Source organism: Camelina sativa, chromosome 20, assembly GCF_030686135.1.
Source record: "Camelina sativa cultivar CO46 ecotype springtype chromosome 20, ASM3068613v1".
Lineage (NCBI taxonomy): Eukaryota > Viridiplantae > Streptophyta > Magnoliopsida > Brassicales > Brassicaceae > Camelina > Camelina sativa.
In genome coordinates this window covers 18215807-18240706 of record NC_141899.1, presented here as the reverse complement: position 1 = coordinate 18240706, position 24900 = coordinate 18215807, and the positions used below count along the sequence as shown (strand labels likewise).

The following is a 24900-nucleotide window of genomic DNA, read 5'->3' as shown; positions in this document are numbered from 1 at the left end:
AAGTAAGTTCTTATGGATTTAAAACAACCAATAGGGATTAGACATGTTAATAATTAACATTTTTAAAATTTTCTAAAATTTTATATATTTAGATTTTTTAAATAACCAATTAAGACCAGACATCTCAATATTTAACATTTTTTAAATTATGTAAAATTTTTATATTAAAATATTTATAAATATATGTACGTCCCATATCGGCTACAAAATTTTTTAGATAATGGCTGAAAACCATTATAAATAAGACTAATATGATTTCAACTACGAATGAGCAGTAAACTTGATTTATCATGCACCCAAATTTAAAATTTTTAAAAGTTTAAAATATTATAATTATCTATACAAATAAAAGTTAGAGCTATAAGCTCCTTACGGCGTCCACATAAGATTTTAAATAATCTATCGGGATTCGACATGTCACTGATTTATCATTTTAAAAATTTACAGAATTTTCTATATTAGGATTTTTAAAACAACCAATCGAACAAACATCTCAATATTTAATATTTTTAAAATTATGTAAAATTTTATATTATAAATAAGTATATGTACAATGTCCCATATTGGCTATAAAAATTTTAGACATTAGCTGAGAACCACTATAAATAAGATTAATATGTTTCCTACTACAAATGAACATCAAGATTGATTTATCAGGCGTACAAATTTAAAAACTTTAAAATATTATAATTAATGAAACTTTTAAAAGGTTCAAAAATATTATAAATATTTAAACTTTAAAAAATATTTAAAAACATTATAAATACCCCCATAGAAAGTTTAAAATATTATAAATATTTAAACTCTATAAAAAGTTTAAGTATCATTAATATTTTACTCTAAAAAATTAAAAATGTTATAAATATTTAAACTACATCTAAATTTTAAAATATTATAAATATTTAAACTCTATTAAAAATTAAAATTTAAGTATAAAATATTTGATCTATTATATATTTATTTATTTGTTTCAGTATGCTTTACATATCTCATTTGTATTTTTTATTAAACTCTATTATATAATTGATTTTTTAATATCTTGAAAATATCTTATTTATCTTTCTTTGTGCTTTACATCTCTTATGAGCTGTAAACATGTTTTTGTGATAGAAAGTTTAAAATATTATAAGTATTTAAACTCTATCAGAAGTTTAAGTATCATTAATATTTTACTCTAAAAATCAAAAATGTTATAAATATTTAAATTACATCTAAATTTTAAAATATTAGAAATTTTTAAACTCTATTAAAAGTTAAAAATTTAAGTATAAAATATTTGATCTATTATATATTTATTTGTTTCAGTATGTTTACATGTCTCATCTGTATTTTTTTGTTAAACTCTATTATATATTTAGTTTTTTAGTATCTTGAAAATATCTTATTTATTTCTCTTTGTGCTTTACATCTCTTATGAGCTGTAAAATATGTTTTTGTGTATGATTTTATAGGTGATTTTATATTGGTTCAGTACATTTTTTATTTTTAGGTCTAAGGAAGAAGGATTGACGTCGCAAGACCTTGATTTGGTGATGTTTGAGTTAAAGTGACACCCTGATTTCAGGGACATGTGGAGAGGTTTAAAAGAATTGATTTGGCCAACTATGTCACCAAAGTGCACTTATCTTTTCGGTCAAGGGTCCTAAGAGAACTTCAGAGTTAAGCGTGCTTGAGCTGGAGTAGTCTCAGGATGGGTGACCTTCCGGAAAGTGATTGTTGGAACTGTGCGAGTGAGGACAAAACACAGGGAAATATCATGTAGTGATTTTTAGGGACGGTAACAAGTTTTTAAAGCCTCACGGACGTAGTAAGCCGACCGTTGGATATGGATGGGCTCACGGGCCTAGTGAGAGAGGACGTGAGGCTCAATAAGGAAGGTGGGCCCATGGACTGGGATTGGACATGGGGCGCACTAAGAGGTGGCGGTTGGGGCGTTACAAGTGGTATCAGAGCAGAACCCAGACATGTGTGGAGTCGAGGGGGCTCACACCGTCGGGGGTGACGGTCTTGGTGCGCAATGAGGACGTTGCGATCTGTTAGTGGGGGTGAATTGTGACACCCCGGTTTCAAGGACATGCGGAAAGGTTTAAAAGAATTGGTTTGGCCACGTATGTCACCAAAGTGCACTTATCTTTTCGGGTAAGGATCCTGAGAGAACTCCAGAGTTAAGCCTGCTTGAGCTGGAGTAGTCTCAGGATGAATGACCTTCCGGGAAGTGATTGTCGGAACTGTGCGAGTGAGGACAAAAAACAGGAAAAAATCATGTGGTGATTTGCAGGGACGGTAACAAGTCTTTAAAGCCTCCCGGACGTAGCAAACTGACCGTCGGATATGGATGGACTCACGAGCCTAGTGAGAGGACATGATGCACATTAAGAAAGGTGGGCCCATGGACTGGGATTGGACATGGGGACCACTAAGAGGTGGCTGTCGGGGCGTTACAAGTGATATCAGAGCCGAACCCAGACATGTGTGGAGTCGAGTGGGCTCACACCGTCAGGGGAGACGGTATTGGTGCGCAACAAGGACGTTGTGATTTGTTAGTGAGGGTGAATTATGACACTTTGGTTTCAAGGACATGCGGAGAGGTTTAAACGAATTGATTTGGCCACCTATGTCACAAAAGTGCACTTATCTTTTCGGTCAAGGGTCATGCGAGAACTGTAGAGTTAAGCGTGCTTGAGCTGGAGTAGTCTCATGATGGGTGACTTTCCGGGAAGTGATTGTCGGAACTGTGCAAGTGAGGACAAAAAACAGGGAAATATCATGTGGTAATTTGTAGGGATGGTAACAAGTCTTTAAAGCCTCCCAGACGTAGCAAACCGACCGTCAAATATGGATGGGCTCACGGGCCTAGTGAGAGGACATGAGGCCCATTAAGAAAGATGGGCTCATGGACTGAGATTGGACATGGGGCCTGCAGTTAATTTTTGAGGTTTAAAGATCGATGACAAACACATTTTTTATTAGCTATATATGTGTTCATATTACTTTCTCTGCAAGTAATTTGTAATTTTGTAGTATTAAAGATTTTGGTTCAAGAAGTTTCAATACATGTGGATCTAAAATCGAGTAAGTATACATGTGAAAATATCAATAATTGAGTGCATGTGGTGACTATACTGATCCATGAAATTTTATGAGAAAATAAGAAATAATTTTGGTCTAACAAGTTATTCGGTAGTCTAAAAAAGGTTGTAAATGATAATTAAGTGGAAAAATATGAGAAAGTTGACAAGGAGGAGGAAGAAGAAACGTATAAAGAAAAATCGGACGGTAAAAGTAATAATGAAAATTTAACAATAAAAATGATGAGAAACAATATGAAGAGTAAGAAAACAATGGAAAAAAAGCACAAAAACATAGATGGTGGCGGTCAATTAAATATGAGAAAACGAGATTAATTCATGATTCTAAAAATGTTTCATTTGTCTGGTGGTCAAAGAAATGATTTAGTATATGCAATGTTACCAGTTCGAATGTCCGATCCGCCTCGCCTGGACGTCCAGTTAAATCCATGATTCTTTTGATCAGATTTGATGTTACAATCGATTTTTATATTTTTTAAAATCTTTGTGTATCTGCAATAAAAAGTTTGGTCTTAATAGTAATTTAAAGTTTTTTATAAGATAATATTTCATAACTATCATCAATCAGATATAATTTTCACCAAAATATATCAAATAAACCCACGCGTAGCATGGGTTAAAAACCTAATAGAAATATAAAAATATTTTATATAATCATCATACGAGTTTTCATATTCTAAAATCTCTTCTTCAAAATTTCATTTGAAATATATACAAATACATATTTTTTTTATGAAGCAAACTAATTAATAACTCAAAATTGATCTTTGATCTAATTGCGTCTATGAGGTTTCACGATTTTCATTGTTAAAAAATATCTCACAATAGTTACAGTAGCAACATGCATGCAAAATCAAAACCAATTTCAAAAGCCTATGCACCAAAGAATGTGACATATTGTAGCATCCCAACAGACACTTTTTAGTCGGCTCATGTTTAATCTCAGTCGATGGGCCACTTTTTAATGGGCCTCACGTCCTTTCACTAGGTTTGTAAGCTTATCCATATCTGACTGCCGGTTTGCTACGTCCAGAGGTTTTAAAGACTTGTTAACATCCCTATAAATCATCACATGATTTTTCATGTATTTTGTTCTTACTCGTACAGTTCCAACAGTCACTTCCCGGAATGTCACCCATCCTGAGACTACTCCAGCATAAGCATGCTTAGCTGTGGAGTTCTCTCAAGACCTTTGACCGAAAAGATAAGTGTATTTTGGTGATATAGGTGGTCAAATCAATTCTTTTAAACCTTTCTACATGTTCCTAAAATCGGAATGTCACAATTCACCCCTACTAACAGATCGCAACGTCCTCGTTGTGCATCAAGACCGTCATTCCCAACGGTGTGAACCCACTCGGCTCCACACTCATCTGGGTTCAACTCTAATACAACTTGTAACACTCCGACCGATATATTTTAGTGGGCTCCATGTCCAATGTTAATCCTACACATATTTTTTGAGTTTTCACGAGAGCAAGTTCTCCAAGAGGTTTCAAATGAGAAAATGTTTCATCATTTCAAACATTATTAATGTGGATATCTAATTCTTGTTTAAAAAATATGTACATCTCATGAGTAGAACTTAGATAATTTCATCAATTTTGAGTAGTCAAATTCAAAGAACAAATCAGAAAGAGATAACGAAAAAGTACACATAAGTAATTTGGAGGGGGGTATTGAACTTAAATTTTAAAGGATTTTACAGTTTTCTTCAAATCACTTGTTATTCAATTGAGATTTTTTTTAAAATCTTATGAAATTCTGTGTTATTCAACTTAAGATGTCTATAAAATCTCTTAAAATAATTCAGAATCTCTTGTTATTCAATCAAGAATTTATAAAACCTACTTTAAATCTCCTGTTATTCAAAATTTCACAACTTTTTAAAACATACTACTTTGAATGATTTTAGAAGACTTTTTTTTGGTTTTTTAGTTAGAAAACATGACTAATAAAATCATAGGGTATGAGGTAGAATTCTGAAGGATTTCAGAAGAAAAAAAAACTATCGGATAGAAGTGCAGAGATATAACTCAATCAACATAATTTTCCTAGGACTCAAATCAAAAGCGGGAGAGAAGAATGATTGCAGAGAGAACAAAATTGAGAGCTGATAATGGTTTTTCTTTTTTATTCACTTGCTTGTTCTTCTTCTTTATCGCTCTCTCTCTCTCTCGATCACTCACACTTGAAAATGTTCACATTACCAATAACTGTGTCTTTAGTCGAAAAGTCATGCCTCTTACAGACACACCTCTTACTTAAAAAACACATTAACTGGGTAACGATGATATGTCCATACGACCAAACTCAATTATAAAACTAACAAAAAAGTAAAGGCAAATGCAAATCGCAGTATGAGCGGCGATGCTGAAGCTTCGTAATCTTGTTCTTTTATTCATGCTCCTCACCGTCGCCGCTCATATCCTTTTATACACCGATCCAGCCGCCTCCTTTAACAAGACTCCTCCTTTTTGTCACTTGTCTCTCTCTCTCTCTTGTTCTCTTTTATATCTCCGATTTGGATTTTGCAATTCTTTATCATCCTCTACTTCTTTGCATATGTCTATAGGAATCTTCGACAGTGCTCAGTGGAGGAGGAGAAGAAGTCGTGGTCTATTCCATTGATAAGATTTCACAACGGCAAGGTACTTGTGAATTCCCCTTTTATATTCAATACCAACAAAAAAATAAACTTCGTCTCCTCTAACTACAATGTCTTTTTTTCCTCACACAGTCCTTCCACCATGCTTTATCTTTCAAATCCAGCTTGGTTTTGTATATTGATAGTTTAGAAACAAGTTATAAAAGGAAGAGTTATTGTTTTAAAAACTGTTCTATGATGATGTGTAACGATGGAATAGATTTGGACAAGCTTTAGTAAATTCTGAACTCGTCGGTTTTGTTTCTTTTGTTAAGCTATCTCTCTTGGTCACCGTTCCTTTGTGAAAGAGTATATAGACAAGTGACTGACCTCTCTTGCTTTTTTTTTTTCAACCTATGTTCCACTAGCCATGTAAAACATCTGATCATGTGCTGGAAACAACCTAGGATTGCCATTGGACTACTTATCATGCTTCGTGTACTCTGGTATGTATACGTGATGAATGAAACAACGGGTCATTCCAAGGCCGGTGTGTTAATGTGTTATTTGCGGATGGGTTGGGATCTCAAACGCTTATTACAGCAAAGAGTGTACACTTGGCCTCTCTTTTCATATGTGGTTCACTTTGGATAGGAAGGGGATTACCAGTTGGACTCTCGTCATCTCACTCTTCCTTCTCTTCTCTTCCAGCTGAGGAGTCCTTTTGTTATAAAAATTGATACTGAGATACACCCCCACAAGAATACTTCACTTAGGTGAACTTTGCTTTCTTTTTAAACTCTCAATGATGTAAATTTCTAAATGATCTCTTCGATCTCATCATTATCCCTTCATGCCAATTTTTATGTAATGGAATAGTTATGTAATGGAATAGTTAGGTGTCGTTGAAGAGATTGAAGCCAAATTTTTCTTTTTGTATTTTGAAATATTCTAAAATCACCTAAAGTTTAATAATAAATCTCACAGAATCACATTTCATATTCTTGATTTAAAAACATAAAAACTCTAAAAAACAATCAAATCTTCTAAAAGCTCACTCAAATCTTTCAAAACTCTAAAAAATTAAAATCCTACTAAATCCTTTAAAATTCAAGTTCAATACCCCCTCTTGGTGTTCACCTCACTAAAACGATCGTTGAACTCATGAAGTTACAAATCCAAAATAGCATATAGACATTTTGCAAATACCCCAAAAACATTTCACAACACTTTTCTCAATTACGCTATACTTTATTTTGTGCATTGTTTATGTTCATTCACGTGTTTATATAACCGTCTTTACAAATAGTGTGTTTATAATTTAATGAAACGAAAATTTGTATTTAGATCATAGTTTTGGATTGATGTTAATTTTGTAAGATTTTTTTTTTTTTTTTACAGCAATTTTGTAAGAATTTTACAATCAAAATTAGTAATAACCAATTAACTGAAAGAAATACAATAAATTGTGTAATCACCTTTATATATGGAAAAAAAAATTAATAAAAAATTACGAAATAACATTTATTGACAATTAATTTATTCACACAAAAAAAAAGTAAATAACTCTCCTTACTAACTAAAATATTTCTCTATTTCGTGCAATAAAATATAAATTTATTAAAAGTAAATAACATGTCCATCGGTCATCGGACATTGACGGACCCCAATCTAGTAGTAGTATAAATATCCATTTCAACAAATATCAAGCACTATAATAAATGAGAGCCACTGCTTTTTATACACGCGATAAACATAATAACTCAGATTACTGGAACGAACAGCATATTTACAACAACAAAAAAAAACGTAGCAAGCAAAAACCTAGAATATAAGTTGTTAAGATAAATTCTAAATAAATAAATAAAAAAGAAAAGAAACATAGTAAATCAAGCCAAACCCTTTTTTTTTTGGTTTAATAACCAAACCCTATTAGTTTCCACAAAAATTACATTTAAAAACAAATCATCGAACTGATGATTTTGGCCAACCTCACTCTATTCCTTGCCATGTTTTCTAGCTGAGATGAAGAAAAGAATTTCGTAAGCAAATTAAACTAAGGTAGTCTTACGAGAGAGCGAGGAGGCGTTGAAGGTCTTCAAAACATGCAACCTCTTCACGGTCGATACAAACATCCTAAGAAATAAAGTAAACTTTATGATTAATTTCCCCAAATGATTTATATTATCATCAGATAAATATTCAAGACTATGACCTTTTATAAGAAAAGAATGACATGATGATGAGAAATAACCAAACTCTTTTTAAGAACTTACTCCCAAGGAACATCTCCCACCAGAACTTTATCTCCTTCAGTGTCTTCGTAGACCAAAGTGTATTGTCTGTTTAGATCCCACGAATCTTTCTTAGAGAAGAGTTGGTCAACGGCATGTGAAAGCTGTTGGTAGTTGTTAAAAGCTGAGAGGTTGACTTTTCTTCCTATGGGAACTCCTTCCATGTTGATCTTTACGTACAACTCTTTCTCTTCATGATCACTCTCCCTCTTCTTTATCTCCTCCTTTAGCTGTGCCGCTAGGTTTCGCCGGGATTGTCTCACCGGCGGCCATCCCACCACCGGTGCTGCGTCAACCCTGTTTTGTCCATGTCTAGTTATAACTTGATAACCATGGTTTATACAAATAATCATGGGAATACCGGACCTAAACCCAACTTATAGACAACAATGATTTAACTTGACTGTAAAGACAAGCAAGATTGTAAGAACGGATTAAGAGAACCTGTTATTGGAAACAAATGATGTTTCTTTGGTCGAGCTTCTTTGCCTAGATCCATTGCTCTTGTTGTTGGAAGTGAATTGGTGGCAGGGAGGAGCCAGCCTTAGCTCCAATCTCTTCTCTTCTTCCATTTTTCCAAGTTTGTGTTGTCTTTTTGGGTGTTGGGGAGTATTATTATATGGGTGGTTGTCAAAGGAACTACAATCCCAATCTTTATAAAAGTGGCCTCTCTCTTTATTTTTTCTAATGAAAAGAGATTTTATTTTGTATTAATAATCTCCTAACAGATCCTACTTTGTAAGGATTATATTCCGAATGTCAAAATGCGTTAAATACGTGTATGATTCTATGAATCTGATGCCGATTGATGGATACATTATTCCATGATTGTTCAAGAAATCTTATAAACAAATTTAGAGTTATATTTCACAAGAAATAAACATTCGAAAGAACAATATTTTTTAACCAACCATTCCTATGAAATTAACAATCCAGATTAGTTGCCCCAACCGGAAGAGTCAAAATAATATTAAACATTTAATCAAAATCATAGTTATACTAGGTTATACTTCCTCCGTTTCAAAATATAGGATGTTTTAACTAAAGCACACAGATTAAGAAGCTTTTACTTTTAATAAGTTCAACCAATCATAAACAATACTGTATAATATAAAATACTAAACTAATCTAAAAGTTGCATAGAAACTTGAAAACATCTGATATTGTGAAACAAAAAACTTCTCCAAAACATCTTATATTTTGAAACGGGGGAGTATATATTAGGCCTTCGCATAATGATAATCATTAACTGAATCATGAAATATGAAATCATTTTTCGATCTTCTGATTTCTACTATAGTGGGCTTAGTATAAACTTTTGTTAATCTATAAAACTCATCGGAAATTACCAAAGAACCATACATCATATAGCTTTTTTTTCTATAAAACTATACATCATCGAGCTAGTACTTAAAAAGAAAAACTATAAGTTGCTTCTCTTCTACATGACATGTGTGACATTAATGTCTTTAAGTTCGAAAGATCTCGTAACACATGCATTTTAGCAAATTTCATATTTTGACAACTTATATTAAGAAAAAATTATATGTAAATATGTAACCGTGTGTGCATATCATGACTCATGAGACAAAGAAATATGTATAATGCATTGTTGTTTCATCAAGTCATCACCATCGAAACCATCATCATCATCATCCTCATCGATTCATCTCCATGGCCATATCTATAGAGTTTCTTTGTGTAAATAAAAAATTGGAGAGTGGAGGCCGACATAGAAAAGGAAAGAGATTCCTAGGCATGCTTAAATGAGTGCCTACCAATAAAAGGAAGAAAGTAGTAGGTTTCCGTTTCTCCCTCGTTTACAAACCTTCTTCTGTTTATTTTTACATAATATATATATTGCAAATATTAATTGTATACTTTGAATTCCACTACTAAAAGTCCACTACCAACTTAGTTTTTGTTGCTGTAATTTGGCCTCCTTAGTCCATAATGTATTAATGTTTGTCCATTTTTTCCAGTTACATAATTGATTGGTTTACGGAATTCGTCCACCCATGAAGAATATCTTAAGTAATGATATTACCGATATACGGTAATCAAGTTTAACTTTAGAAATATATCAAGATGGTTTAAGGATCTTTCAACTCAATCTAAGAAAAGTTAATAGCTGTGACACATATATAATCAAATAGGCTGTAATTTTAGCTGGTGAAATCACCTAACTAAAATGGGTTAATTAGGGGTATTCCAATTGTCATATGCTAGAGTACCAAGGTTTTGGAGGATGTGTTGTCATCGGCTTTTAACAAATTTTTTTGTCTTTTACTCTATTTTTTCTATTACCAATCCTTCACATTTCCAAACTTTTGTATATAATTTTTTCCATTTGTTAATATATAATTCACATGTCAACCAAAAAAATATCAAGTGTAATTATTTTATAGTAAACATATCGGACATTCAAATGTTTTTAGGATACTTGAATGTTATAAAATTTGATACTACTGTAAATGGATTAGGTATTTATTGAGTCAGCAATCCCATGATGAGACACAACTTAATAACTTGCCAAATTAGTTAAACTGACTGTCCTCGTATTGTTATCTAATAGACAGCGGTAAAATCATCCCCAAGAAATATTGCACTTGTAATTCATATACTCTTATTTAACACCGAAGGAGAAAACAAACATAAAGAACTATTTATAAACTAGAAATAATGTGTTCTAACTTCTAAACTAAGAAAAAAACTTCTCTGCCTTCTCTCTAACCTAAAACCACCACCGCCGCTTAGTTTAACCGGCTCCGGTGGCTTCCTTAGCACCGGAGTCGGTTTCTCTCTTTTGTTTTAGCTTTGTTTCTTCTATATCTCCGCTCATCTATCTTCTTTTTCCCAACGGCATCAGATCTAGTTTTCAGATCTAGATTTTAAAAAGCTTAAATCTTCTTATCCTTAGCTTTGTTGCTTTGTCGTTTGGTTCTTGTGTTTCAGTCAAGCACAGTTGCAGATCTGGCCGCTCCTTCCAAGGCAGAGACAGTTATCAACCGATTTCGCTCACTGTCTCAGATGAAGAAATCTCACCATCATAGATCTAGATCCCTTTCTTTCCTCTTGAAGAAGCTTTAGGGCTTGAAGGTGTCTCACCGCCTCCGTAGTTCCACGCCGGAGCAACAAAAAGAGGATCGCACGGCACTTCATTCCAGGTCAAGTACTGTGGTAAAGGAGATTCTGGTATTTTAATCCGTTTGTGTGGTTTTTCTTATCTCAGATCTGTTTAAATTTTAATTTTATAAGAAGGGTTAAGTTTTTATTGTCTTTTTTGGATCTCTAGATCTTGATCCGGGTTGTAATCTATTTGGATGCTATGTTTTAAGCTTGTCTGGGTTTTTTCCCCTTAAGTCTCCGGAAGCGTTTTGTGCTTGCCGGCTTTAACCTCTGGAAAAATTTATTTCCTTGCCAGCTCATGTAGTTTCACCTTGTAATTCACCTGTTGTATATCAATGAAATCATTCAGACGAAAAAAAAAAAAAAAAAAAACTTCTAAACTAAGAAGTTATGATGACCGTTTTGATACCAATACTCAGTACACATTTAGGCATGCTTATCATTTTTTAAAGTAAATAATCACAAAAAGGTCAAGAACAATTATAGATGTTCAATGAATGTATAGCCATTCTAACCAAAAAAAAAAAAAAAACCAAAGCCATCATCATTAACATAAATAATTATGCTACTAATGGAGGGCCACCACTTGCAAATTTACTTTTTATCTTTCTCTTATACCATTATTTATTTATCTTTTCTTGACTTTTGAGATATGATGGTTGGGATCATTGTCTTTGCAATGATTATAATTTTAGGCCCAAAATCACTTCAAATATTCTCTTTAACAGTCCTTTTGGCTTTATACTTTACTCTTTTAATATAGTAGATGTAATAATTGCTTTCTATAACAAACAAATGGTGGTATTAGTAAAAATCAAATGAATTTGTCATTGGTGACACAATACAAATAATATTGGTGACAAAAAAAATGTGGTATGGGTAACCATATTATTTGTGTGGTGCAACATACAATGTAAAATACGATCTAAGTGTGGTACAAAAGTAGGAAAAATACAAAACTGCTACTTAAGAGATCAAAATCATTATATACTACAAAAAAATAGAAGAAAAAAAATCAGCACATAGCCTAAGCAATAAATTAAAAAGGTCAATATCCATTTTCTCTAATCCCTTAATCTCAAAATCAGCTGTCTAGCTTCTAGCAAATTTTTAAACATTGCTCAAACCTAATGAGTAAGACAACTATGATATGTTAAGCATATTTTACTATTAATAAAGAAGTTTTATCTCATTAGTAAAAAGTTAATATAATAGTAAAAACAGTTTAGAAGTTGTCCTGCATAGATAGCACCAAAACTGAAAAGCAAAAGGTCAAAAAGCTGAGGACAGTGTGCGTAAAGAATGTTTAACGGAAGTTTCTGTAGACAGGGCTGTACATGCAGCTCTCTGCCATCTTCAGGAGGTTCTTAGGACGAGGCAGGTTCGATGCCAGTCCTGCAACAAACGACAACAACTTGACATCACATTTTTGCAAGGAAAACATATATTTTGACATATCATCAGTTCATCACTTTAACAATATGAAGATTTGTGAAGCTAACCGAGTTCGTAGGTTTTGTCTCCCACACTGGCTGCAATGTTAGCAGATATCTTCCTGATGTTCGCAAAAGGCGGATAGATCAATCCGTTCGCAAAATTCTCTTCCGTCACTTGGAAGGCTAGTGCTTCCGCTGATAAAACATATAGAAACACAGTTTAGAAAAGGATACACAAAATGGTCTATATAGTAACGGTTACATTTGATATAAACTTTTCATATGAGGATCCGATTTATCGTTATTTTGTGTGGTGGATTTTCAATTGGCTAATTAATGAAATAAATGAAAAATTATGAGGAAGGATGATCAAAAATATATCTTGTGGAACTAAAAATTATTTGGCACATATTAGTTAGAAGACTATTAAAAAAAACTAATGAAAAAAGAGTGATGCATTTTAGGTTTTATGCTAACAACAATTACAGCCAGAGTGTGACATTAATGCATCAGTTTCATTAGCTAAAGAGTGCCTTGAATACTTACAAGCTGCTAGAAGCATGTCATCACGGACACGAATGGCACCAGACATGATCAAACCAAGACCGAGACCCGGGAAAATGTAGCAGTTGTTTGCCTGTACAAGGAGTGTGGAAAGGATATGAGCTGTGAATTGTCCATAGACGTGTTACAGTATAAAAATAAACAAACCTGGCCAGGCGTGAATGTTTTGCCATTATACTCAACAGGGTCAAATGGGCTTCCACTTGCAAATATTGCACGACCCTATAATCAAACACAAGCTTTTTTTTAGCCGCATCAAATTAAATGGAATTCTATATTTCTGGGGGTATCAATGAGCTTTATTAGATAGTGACCTCGGTCCATTTGTAAGCTTCTTCCGCTGTGCACTCGGCTTGAGAAGTTGGGTTTGAGAGAGCAAGAATCAAAGGTTTCTGTAACCCACCACATAAATATTAGCATCAGAAACAAGAACATAGATACGGAGAAACCAGATCAAAAGGAAGGTAATAAAACCTCGTTAAAGGTGGCCATTGCCTCCACTACTTCCTTTGTGAAAGTCTTGCCCACACCAGAGGTTCCAATAAGCACAGTTGGCTTGATTGCCTGAATTAAGACAATAACTAAACACTCTTAGAAATATTTCTCATCTACTCATGAACAGATCTTAAGATGAGTTGTATTTTGAGTACATTAACAGCTTCCAAGAGCTCCTTAACGGGCTCGTGTTCATGCGCCCATGGCTGCTTAAAATGCTGAAGAGATTCTTTCCGTGAACTAACAATCAGTCCCTACAAGATAATCCAAAAAACATGTTTCATAAAATGAACAAGAAAGCAATAACCAACAATAACGTAATCAACAATACCTTGGAGTCCACAAGCCATATATTTTTCCGGGTTTCATCTATTGATGTACCAGTCTGCATAGCAATAAAGTCATAGATTCATCGTAAGAACAATATCACAAAGGCGAAACCGCGCAAGACTATCTAACCTCTTTCGAAATTTTAAGAGCAATTAGCTCAGCGATTCCAGTTCCAGCCTTCAAAGAAGATAAAAAAAAAAAAAAAAGAAGAAAGCTTTAGCAATATAACAAATACTTGACAAAAAAGCTTTTATGGTATATGTTATCAAGTCTCACCTCTCCAGCACCCAAGAACAAAAAGGTATGGTCAGCTAGGCTTTTACCAAGTACTTTCTGAGCAGCAATTAGGCCAGCAAGCACAACTGATGCAGTACCCTACAAGTTTACACATCACAATTTTTTTTTATAGTGATCACTTTTCAAAAACTCACAAACGGTACTACTAATGTTGAACAAAACTTCTTACTTGGATATCATCGTTAAAAACAAGATGAGTAGAGCAGTACTTAGAGAGAAGCTCAAAAGCATGGTGGTTAGCAAAATCTTCAAACTGACAACCAAGAACGCATATTATGCTAATTATATCAACAAAATATTGAAGAATACAGATTTTATTTTTTATTTTTGCAAAAACCAAATCATATGACGTACCTGCACCAAAACTTTTTCTCCATAATTTTGTTTAACAGCACACATGAACTCATGCAAAAACTCTGAGTATTCCTGAATCACAAAAAAAGTAACCAGACTTCTGACTTCTGAGTCTCTAAGACACAAACACAAGAAATGTATAAAATCATAAAAAGACAATTAGTAAACCTCTCCATTTGCTCTCTTCTGTCTAAGGCCAATGTAAAACTCATCATTCAAAAGCTTCTCATTGTTTGTACCAACATCAATTGTGATTGGAAGGCACTACATGTGCAACATTCACAGAAAAAATCAATCATAATTAACAACTAAAAATTCTTAAAACATTTCAGTAGTGTTTTGGTTTCGGTGCTTACAGCCGATGGGCGGATTCCTCCCAAAGCTGTGTAAAGTGAAAGCTTCCCAACAGGGATTCCCATTCCCTATGAAAAATCACCAACCATTCAAAATCAACATTAAGACAAAAGAACAATTAAGTTTTTCTAGTGTTGAAAACTCTGTTTTACCTGGCAACCAAGATCACCAAGACCGAGAATGCGCTCACCATCAGTGACAACAATAACTTGAATCCCTCTCTGTGGCCAATTCTTCAAAACTTCAAGAATCCTCCCCCTTTTAGAATTACCAAAATTGTACTTAAAAATGCTTAATAAATGTATGGAAAAATGATATATTGTAGACAAATATTTAAATCACAGTTACTTCTCTTTCAAGCTGATGTAAAGACCTTGTGGCCTCCTAAATATGCTCCCATACTTTTGACAAGCCTCACCAACCGTCGGTGTGTACACAACCGGAAGCAATTCCTCCACATTATCAATCAATAGCTTATAAAACAATCTCTCATTCCTTTCCTATAAGATTAAGAACTCATCATCAAGCTCCCCAAGTTGCACAACAGTTTATAAACCAAAACAAAAACAGAACAATGAATCACCTGTAGATCCATGAGAGCCATGTAACGCTGCAGAGGAACCGTGTACTGACGAAGATTATGCATCACCTTCTTCTCCTATAAAACCAAAAAAAAAACTGAAAACAACATAACCATCAAACAAAAATGAAGATTTTTACTCAAACCTCAAACTCACCTGAACTTCTTGAGATAAAACCACAGGAGGAAGAAGGCCAGTAATGTAATGAGCATCTCTCTCTTTATCAGTAAAGGCAAGTCCTTTATTGTAACGAGGATCACGCATCAATGTATACCCACTGTTAAAATATAAAATAAAAATTACAAATTTCTAGTACTGTCTTTTTCTTATACGCAACAAGATCAACAGTATCAACACACTAATTTTTTAAAAAAATATGACATTTCTTGGTTTGCAAGTTTAAATAAACAAACCAATTCTATTTACACAGAAGAATCCAAAATCAAGAAACTATAAAATATTTTTTTCGCGAATATTGAAACTATATTAAAAAAAAAAAAAAAAAAAACTAAACATATATTATGATCGCGCACCTTGCGACGGAGGTAACCCAAGGAGTGACGAGTTGATCCAATGTAGCACTATCTTCACCGTAAACATCTGAGATTCCACCACCGACGCCGGACCTGTTATCGGAGTCATACTCGTCGGAGATCTGAGTTGGATTAGTACTCATTTTTTTCACAAATAGGATCACAGATAAGAGAGAGACAAGAGAAAAGATTAAAAGAAGAAAGGGAGAAGCTTCAGAGGAGGAAAGTGATATTGTGTTGAAGAGATTAAAGTGGATCAGAGAAGAGGACAATGTGAATAATAATCGCCGAAGTATAGGCGGAAACAATGACTTCTTGTCTGAAATAATCTTCTTCTTTTTTTTTTTCTTTGTCAAAGATGAGGAGAAAAACACGTCGACGAGAGTCTCGTACTTATTGTCTTTAAAAATAATTGCAAAACAGATCCAACAACTTATTAGTTTTAGATGTAGAACTACCTCATTAAATTTGAGATGTATTGTAAAGCTGTAAACCCCAAACTACCAAATGTTACAATTAAACCCTTATTCATCACATTTTGTTTCTTTCTTTCATCTAATTTACCTACATTGAGCAAAAGATCAGGCCCGTGCAAAAGAACCGAACCAGAACCGAATCAAACCAAAACCGAACCGAAAAATGGAATCAAATCAAACTTGGAACTGGTAAAGTATCTGGACGAATTTTCGACTACTATATCCGAAGAACTGGAACTGAATCAGAACTCCAAAGTGAATCGAGAACCGAATGGGTATCCAAATTTCTCGAACTATAATTATATATCTATAATATTATTATATTTAGACGATATAATAACTAAATTACCCAAATTTACAATTATAAACTCGAAAATAAAAATTATAGTTATATCAAAATAGTCAAAATACTCAAACAACCAAAATATTACAAAATTCTTAGTTTTTATTTGTCAATTTTAATTAAATTTTATGAAATTTAACCATCTTAAAAAATATTTCCAAATATTTTGGGTATCTGGAATTAAACTGAAAATATTTGGAAGCGAACCGAACTCGAACTAAAATTCTAAAATATTCAAATGGATCCTGAATTTCTATACTAAAACCCCAGAATTGAACGGATCGATCTGAAACCGAACTGCGTACCAGAACGCTCAAACTAAAAGAAGTGTAGAGTAAAAAGAACAACCTAGTATATATACAATTTTTTCTTGGGACAAATATTTAATTGTTTATATACAAATATTTAATTGTTAATTGTTTGTCACAAATAAAAAATTGTCACAAATCAGGTAAGAATGAAATATGTCACAACCCACACGACACAAGCGTTTATATCCAATACCGTCTTTTCAGAATTCATCAGTAGCAAAAGAGATTTTATCCAAATTTACACGCCACACGTAATCATCATGTTCCTATAATAACAATAGGGTTTGAATGGTGATAGCGGTTAGAGCGGACAAATCCGTCAACGGATTATACCTCTTTTTATTTACCATTCTCAAGTTTAGTTAGCAGTGGTGCGGTCCAAAATATACAGAAAGAAAAGTGTTATGGACCAACTGCGGACTATTTTTGTGTACAAATAAAGTTGGTCCGCAGCGGTCTGCTCTATTTTAGTTGGTCCGCAGCGATCTGCTCTGTTTTTAAATGGACTAAACCGCTGATGGATTTGGCTACTCCGGCTGCAGTCAGCCCCGGCTCTAAGGATGTACCGACGGTGTACAAGCACAGGGTCCCATCATTTTCCACAGTTTTACTAAGCATTTTAAGATCCAAAATTTCCAAGTTAAGAAAATATATACCACAAAATTGTTTTTTATTTATTTTGGCACCGGATCCAATTTTGTTTTGAGTCGAGTCTGGTCGCAGTCACCATTCAAACCCTTAGAGCAAGGGATTCTTCGTCCATGCAAAGTTCCAAAAACCAAAACGAAAGAAAAAAAAACTCTTCCTTCGTGTGTATTCAAACTGAAAGCTTCTAGATCAAACAGTTTTAGGGTGGCCAGGACAACAAAGCAGAAGACACAAGATCAGTAAGATGGACCACCCAAGCAAAAGACAGAAGATCAATAAGGTGGACTACTTGAAATTAACAGAAGAAATGATGGACGAGCTGAAAAAACTGGTAGAGAAAGACGAAGAGATAAAGAAAATGATAAAGAATAATGAAGAGCTGAAGACATTGATGGAGAATGATGAAGAGGTGAAGAAACTGATAGAGAATTATGAAAATCTGAAGAAAATGGTGGAAACATACGAATAGAAGATGGTGGGGAAGCCAGCTGAGGTACACAAGTTTTTTACAAAGCTAGAGCTACTGTTTTGTTAAGAAAAGGCAAGCCCAAAGGAGATGATATATAACTTGCTCCTCGTGATAGAAGGACTCCGAACCTGTGTGGAGCTCCAACAAGGACGCAACGAATTTAACGAGGTAGTGTTTATATAATATATACACACTATACATCTATTTATGTATATATTGTATATGCATGTTTAGGTTCTTGAGTGCTGATGATATGCTTGTTGTGTTTCATAGGTACTTTTAAAGCGGAACTACGAAATAGAGCTGGATAAGAAGTGTGTTGAGATAAAAGAACTAGAGGATAACCTCATGCTAAAAGAAGACCATATCAATGATGAAATGTAAGAAACACGCAAAGAATTGATTAGGGTATATAAACTTTTTTGTAACATGTTCCTAAATTTTTTTATCTTATACTTGTATTGTTTGTATCACTGTATTTTTTTCTTTCTTTCTGTAGGGATTAAGAGATCTTACGGGTGATGGATCTGCGATCGAATTGAAGAGTATAGGAGAAACAGATGTCTTTGAACTGTGGAACTTCGAACAAGGAAGGAAAGCCACACTACTGCCAGACTAAAGTATTTGGGGACCCCATACAAATTATAAAAACTATAGACTAAAAACAAAATTCAGTTAAACTAAACACCTATTTTTAAAAGTATAGATAGAAAATATCTTAAAAAACTGTAACCAACCCTTAAAATTTCTGAAAAATAATATTTTTTGAGTATTTGGGGGCCTCATTGTAACCAAATTTTTTTCCAAAAAATGTGGGGCTCTATTGCAATGTTTCATGTCAATGGGATCAGGTCCGGTTCTGCGGATGGAGGCAATTTTAGGGTTTCCTGATCTTCTGAATCACGTAACTGTTACGTGATTCAAAAGATCAGGAAACCCTAAAATTGCATCCACCCGTTTTGAAAGTTAGTATGTTGTTCTCCTTTAGTCCTTTTGTATCTCCAATATATTATTGGAACGTTCTCTTTTGAATTATATTATTGTCAGTTAGTGTTCTCTCATTTTGTATCTCCAACCTAAAATTGGAACCTTCTCTAGATCTTCTTTAAGAATATGGTGTGTCTCATATTAATGTAACTCATGTCTTTTGACAAGTCTGATATATCCCTTATTATGGTACATTTTTGTTAGTTTCACTTTGGCCACTTGCATTCTTGTAAAAGAAAACAAATGTGAGAGACTTGCAAAGAGAACGCATGAGCAAATGGGCCAGCTGTGGTCATCACCACCAGATCTTCAAATTTGCAACACAAAAAAGTTCTCACTTTTTCAGACAAATGAGTGTCTCAAAATCTACTATTGGACTAGAATTTTGTAGGTCTTGGAGATTTGTTGTAGGAAACAGGGTAATTGGTACTTTACCATCAAACAAGTTTTTTTTTTTTTTTTTTTGCAACTTGCAAGTATTGAAATTATTAGGATCCAGAACCGTAATTTGTAACGGACAAACCTTAAGGCTTACACGAAATGGGCCTATTCTGTGGGACACTAAATTAAGTAAAGTGGCCCTGCTCAAACGTTATCATATAGGATTTGTTTCAGTTACTTAGGAATTGTTTAGCTTCTTAGAAAATGATCAACTAGTCCATTGGGTCTATTTTAACCCAACCACCCCGTATCCGACTGCTGATGCCGGACCAAGACCCCACTGATGTCGTGGGGAATTGGAAGATGATACGTGACAAACCAAATTTTGTCAGTAGTTGTAAGTTTGTTCCCATAAAACATTTGATTAAACTTCGCATTTAGGTGCACAAAACAAAACAAAAAACTTCGAATTTTAATTTACTGTTAATTATCCCACTGTCATTTACAGCAATCATATAGCTATATAGTTGCTTTTTTTTTCCTAGTACAATGATAGTTTCATTGCCATTGCAAATCCGTAGCAGATTAAAATTTGTTACAACTACCATTGCAAATTAAATTTTTTTACAAAATTTCATATGTAGCTATATAAATATATTTAAATTTTCTTGTAGGTACAATCCAGATTTGGAGTGTTTTATTTTTTCATATTTGTTCGTCTTTTAATTGTTGTCAGTTTCATCTTTAACATTTGAACTGATTTTATAATTTGGATTTGTAAGAAATATGTATTGATTATGATTTTTTCCAACTTCCAATTGTTTTGAAAAAAAAAGAAAATATGAAGAAAAAAATCAGACGTACTCTGTATAACCCTAATTAAACCGACTAAAAATGAAAATATGCGAATTTTGCATATTTTGGACTAAGTTTATCACTCATTTTGAAGAACAAAGAAAAACGATGCATTACATAATTATTGATTTATTTCATTTAAATGTGGTCACCAATTAAATTATTAGTTTGTACATGAAAATGCAAAATAAAAATAAATGGGTTACCAAATATCTCAATAAACGTCATCTTTCCCACTAACAAAAGAGGAAACCTTTAATTGGCTTTACCGTGTTGTTCAAGATATACATGTGAAGTTGATCCTTTTTTAGGTCATTTAATTAAAGCTAATTTTTTCATGCTTTTATTGGCAGGACAAAAAGCAAAAGTAAATAAAGAAACAGAACCCTCGAGACTATTCTCTTAGGTCTTAACACTATAAATACACATCATAACAACATACTAATCAAACATATAAACAAGTGACTGCTACACATATATACAACAAACACAAGAAAAAAACCAAAAAAAAAACCAACATATCCTATAATGGACCGTCTTCAACGCACCATCTCGGATATTTCACACCAAATATCCATAGACGACACTCTAACAAAAGAACCATCTCCAACCGCGACCGCAACAACTTTGTTGTCTTTATCAGCGATAGCCGAAGTGGAAGATGCAAAGTGCGAATGTTGTGGCATGTCTGAAGAGTGCACGCCGGAGTACATACACCGTGTGCGCTCAAAATTCACAGGGAAGCTGATTTGCGGGCTGTGTGAAAAAGCGGTGGAGGAGGAGATGGCGAAGTTGATCAATAGTGAAGTGGTGGTGGAGAAGCGGCGAGAGGAGGCAGTGAAGGCACACATGACCGCATGTTCCCGGTTCAATAGGCTAGGCCGGAGTTATCCAGTGTTGTACCAAGCAGAAGCGGTCAAGGAAATGCTGAAGAAGAGGTCTAAGAAGATAGTTGGAGCCACCAAGCCAGAGAAAGGTGGCCTCGCTAGGAGCTCAAGCTGCATGCCGGCTTTGGCTAAGGAGCTTAAAGATCGTGGCTTAGTTAATTAGTTTATTTGTATATATATACTCACGTTACGCGTTTGTTACTATATATATACGTACAGAATTGAAGTTATATTCACAGAGCCAGGGAGATGTATATGTATTAAATATTAAGTGAGTTATATAAGTGTACGTAGTAAAAATTAAAACTGATGCAAGTTTTACGTGTGTAAATAGATATATTTTCCCCCCGTATAACCAAACGTCCTTTTATCTATTATGTATTTGTGGATCAATCATGTAAAAAGGATACGAATCTAGCTAACCATAATAGATATATATGAATGATAACATAATTGTCTATAGATCCTTCAAGCACTAGCTTAGTTGATAACATAGGTCAATGAAACTTATCTTGTTCTTAGTAGACTAGTATCCAGTGTTGCAATTAATGATCTCCAGTATATTTTATAGATAAGTAAATAATAGTCATAGCTGGATGATCTAGAATGAAAAAAAAAAAGGATTATGAATGTTATACCATTAAATTTGAGATATTAAAAACCTTTTACTAGGGGTTAAGAGAGGCTTGTCTGAAACGAAAAATAATAGCTATTGTTAAATCCGCAATCAAATATAACAGAGATATCAAACTGTTCATTCGATAAGATAATGTCTCAAGCTAAAATTTACCAAGCTTAATAAAGCGCATAGGTAGAACCCACCCAAATGTATCAGCCATTCAGCCGTGTCTAAGTACCAGACTACCAGTCACCAGTTTCGTAGACGTGTCGTGTAAAGGATACGGTACGGTATTGTTAAATATCTCATATAGCTAAATTAAGGAATTGGCCCAATTAATTTTTTTATAAAATCACATAGACAATATCACTCATACACCAATTTATGGGTAGGTTCTACAATATACCTAAAGGTTTAATTTTAGATTTTAGTGGACTTAGTTAAAAAATCTAGTATTGGATAGGTTCTTATATATATTACGATTCCACTAGAAAGTTTATCAAGAGATCAAATTAAACCATATTTTGAAGTGGACTTACAAGTTACAACATTTTCCTTGGCTGCTTAAACGTACTGAGCGAATTGAAAGCAAATCCAACGTCACGTTGTTTCTACACGTTACAAACGGCACGTGGTTCTCTAGAGCATAAAGCTTTGGGGGCTTTGCTTACTTTCAAAGAAGCATCTTTACCTAAGCCATGAGTAGACTCGTTTCACGTCCGCCACTAGCTAGCCTGAATTTAAGTATTGCATCACGTGTCTTTCCCTTTTGGCACGTGAGGAGCACTCTTAGGCATTTTTTCTTGGCCACTCTTACGCATTTCTCAGGCTCCGTTATCATTATTCACTAGAGAGATATAGGAAGATAACATAAACTAATTATTATTCTACTATTATATAGTAAGAAATAAAAGAATCGAGTGTGATGTAATTTTCAAACGCAACATGAGTCTCGTTCAAGCGATCACTGAATAGCTAAGATGAAATAACTATGAGAAAAATAACTTTTTTATAATAAGTTAGTCGAACAGCTATAAAGGAAGCAAAACCTTATCCATTATTTCGAAGGACGTTCGGGGTTGGCGTAAGATCAAAAACTATGTCCCACGGAACTAAGGTCTTCTCGAGACACGTGTATGAGATAAGCAGACAATCATGTGAAGCTACTGAATCTTTTGGTGAATCACTACTTCTCTCAAAAGAAATAAATGGTGAATCAATCTATGAATTGTAATAATATGGAAGGGATGAACTAGTGGAATAGAGATATTGATAGTATCGAGGAGACAATTTGATATCTATTCTTCTTCTTCGTTTTACTTCTTACAATATAAATCATAGTTTACTTTGAGGTGAAATAACTCAACAACAAGCATAAGAAAAACGTAAAACAAACACACTCTTATTTAAGCTATGATACCAATAACAATAAGGCAACAACCCAAAACCCTCTAAAGCCAATCCAACTTTTTGTTTTGCCGACTCAGCCTCCACGTCATTAGCTCTTGAGGCCTGGGCATTCGGTTTAATCGGGTTATTCGGTTCGGTTTATTCGGTTTTTTCAAATTTCGGTTATCAAAAATTTCCGCTGAATCAACCCGATTAAAAGTTCGGTTCGAGTTTTTCGGTAATCGGGTTTTTCGGGTCGGTTAACGAGTTTTAAATCAATTCCGAATTAAACCGAATTTTTCCCTATTTCGGTTTATTTAAACCGAATTACCAAATTAAAAAAGATAATGGACTAAAAAAAGCCTAAAGTAACCCTATTGACAAAAAGGGCCTAAACCCATTAACAAAATTATACAATTCATAAATTTACAAAGCCCAACCCATTAACACCTAGGGTTTTCACAGACGGAGACATCCAATGGCGGCGATGGAGACATCCAACCTCGACGACGGAGACATCCAACCCCGGCGACGGAGACATCCAACCCCGGCGACGACCTCTTGTTTCAATGGAGAAAGGAAAAAAGATCTACAACAGACGAGATCTGTCACATATCATCATCATACCCACATGCAGTCTTTCATCTCAACTGGAAAAAATTAGGGAAAAAGAAAATAATTCAATATCCATGAAAATCTGTGAGATCTAAAAATTAACGCAAATAGATTTCTCAAAATCTGTCAAATCTAAAGATTTTTGTTCCCAAATAGATTTCTCTTTGAAGAGCTTGCAAAACAAACGAAAGATTGACAAAATAATACAGTATTACTACACAAACTAATGCAAAAGAAGCAGACTTACTCGTTTGAAACTAGCAATTAAGGTTTGGACAGTCAAAAGGTCAATCTCTACACCACGTTTAAGAGAGAGAGAGAGAGGAGTTGTAGATGCCAAGGATGAAGAAGAGATGTGGTGATGATAATATGATGAGAGATTGAGAGATGTATTGTAATCGCCTAGAGAGAAAGAGAGGCAGACGGCTGAAGAGAGAAATACAAAATGATTAGGGTTAGGATTAGGATTAATGGAAATTAGGTATATATTACTCGGTTTAATTAAAACCGATCGGTTATGCCTTGCCGAACCGAACCGACCCGATAACCGAATTGCCAAATTAATTTTGCCGATCGGTTTGCTGATCTTCTCACATATACCGCCGAAAACCGAAAATCTCGGTTTAATCGGTTCGGTTCTTTCGGTTCTGACCGAACGCCCAGGGCGACTTGACTGATCATTCGTACTAAAATGCTCTCCTTTTATACAAAGCTTGTCCTCAAACCTCAAGTTTGGAATGTGGGAAACTGGCATGAGATATCTTTTACAATCGTCCAATGTCGTAGTTTCTCTTCCCCGCTCAAACTATTCTCATCCAACACATATTACTCTTATCCATCCATGCTCACTGCACCAATTATTGAGTTTTAAAACATC

At 34.1% G+C, this 24900-nt stretch overlaps 3 protein-coding genes and 2 long non-coding RNA genes across 6 annotated transcripts; 2 read left to right on the top strand and 3 right to left on the bottom strand.

Annotated features, from left to right (window-relative positions):
* Nucleotides 1-5384: 5384 nt before the first annotated feature.
* On the top strand, nt 5385-6615 carry LOC104771067 (uncharacterized). The gene is made up of 3 exons (XR_764709.3): nt 5385-5575; nt 5665-5740; nt 6105-6615. It is a non-coding gene; the product is annotated as an uncharacterized LOC104771067 (long non-coding RNA).
* A 796-nt stretch (nt 6616-7411) lies between these two features.
* LOC104771065 (auxin-responsive protein IAA28) lies at nt 7412-8713 on the bottom strand. Of its 2 annotated transcripts, none has more exons than XR_002036909.2 (3): nt 8415-8680; nt 7892-8267; nt 7412-7812 (listed from the first exon to the last, which is right to left on the bottom strand). XR_002036909.2 is itself a non-coding variant. In XM_087506667.1 (3 exons), exons 1-3 carry the CDS (start codon nt 8540-8542, stop codon nt 7728-7730), a joined length of 528 nt encoding a protein of 175 aa, XP_087362793.1. In that variant the 5' UTR covers nt 8543-8713; the 3' UTR covers nt 7412-7727. The 2 variants fall into 2 exon arrangements, 1 of the variants encoding a protein (XP_087362793.1); XM_087506667.1 differs by having other exon boundaries at nt 7953-8267; nt 8415-8713.
* A 3556-nt stretch (nt 8714-12269) lies between these two features.
* Nucleotides 12270-16453, bottom strand: LOC104771064 (NADP-dependent malic enzyme 3). The gene is made up of 19 exons (XM_087505885.1): nt 16044-16453; nt 15667-15787; nt 15513-15587; nt 15278-15429; nt 15082-15187; nt 14932-14997; nt 14744-14839; nt 14576-14647; nt 14391-14474; nt 14201-14299; nt 14054-14101; nt 13926-13979; nt 13750-13848; nt 13574-13663; nt 13414-13491; nt 13247-13321; nt 13082-13172; nt 12602-12730; nt 12270-12494 (listed from the first exon to the last, which is right to left on the bottom strand). Exons 1-19 carry the CDS (start codon nt 16184-16186, stop codon nt 12406-12408), a joined length of 1767 nt encoding a protein of 588 aa, XP_087362011.1. The 5' UTR covers nt 16187-16453; the 3' UTR covers nt 12270-12405.
* A 4499-nt stretch (nt 16454-20952) lies between these two features.
* Nucleotides 20953-21774, top strand: LOC104771063 (uncharacterized). Its single transcript, XM_010495539.3, has one exon. It carries the CDS (start codon nt 21042-21044, stop codon nt 21561-21563), a length of 522 nt encoding a protein of 173 aa, XP_010493841.1. The 5' UTR covers nt 20953-21041; the 3' UTR covers nt 21564-21774.
* A 1987-nt stretch (nt 21775-23761) lies between these two features.
* On the bottom strand, nt 23762-24693 carry LOC104771062 (uncharacterized). Its single transcript, XR_764707.3, has 2 exons — nt 24271-24693; nt 23762-24058 (listed from the first exon to the last, which is right to left on the bottom strand). It is a non-coding gene; the product is annotated as an uncharacterized LOC104771062 (long non-coding RNA).
* Between the last annotated feature and the right edge of the window lie 207 nt (nt 24694-24900).

Bases quoted from the DNA above. Each gene is read 5' to 3' on its own strand.
- LOC104771065 (XM_087506667.1), bottom strand. From the start codon at position 8,542: ATGGAAGAAGAGAAGAGATTGGAGCTAAGGCTGGCTCCTCCCTGCCAC. The intron at 8,268-8,414 runs GTTCTCTTAATC...TGGACAAAACAG, and splicing joins TCATTTGTTTCCAATAACAG to GGTTGACGCAGCACCGGTGG. The intron at 7,813-7,952 runs GTAAGTTCTTAA...TTTATTTCTTAG, and splicing joins GTGGGAGATGTTCCTTGGGA to GATGTTTGTATCGACCGTGA.
- LOC104771064 (XM_087505885.1), bottom strand. From the start codon at position 16,186: ATGAGTACTAATCCAACTCAGATCTCCGACGAGTATGACTCCGATAAC. The intron at 13,849-13,925 runs GTATTGTTGATT...ATTATCTTGTAG, and splicing joins TATGGCTTGTGGACTCCAAG to GGACTGATTGTTAGTTCACG. The intron at 13,664-13,749 runs GTACTCAAAATA...GTCTTAATTCAG, and splicing joins AGCTCTTGGAAGCTGTTAAT to GCAATCAAGCCAACTGTGCT.
- LOC104771063 (XM_010495539.3), top strand. From the start codon at position 21,042: ATGGACCGTCTTCAACGCACCATCTCGGATATTTCACACCAAATATCC.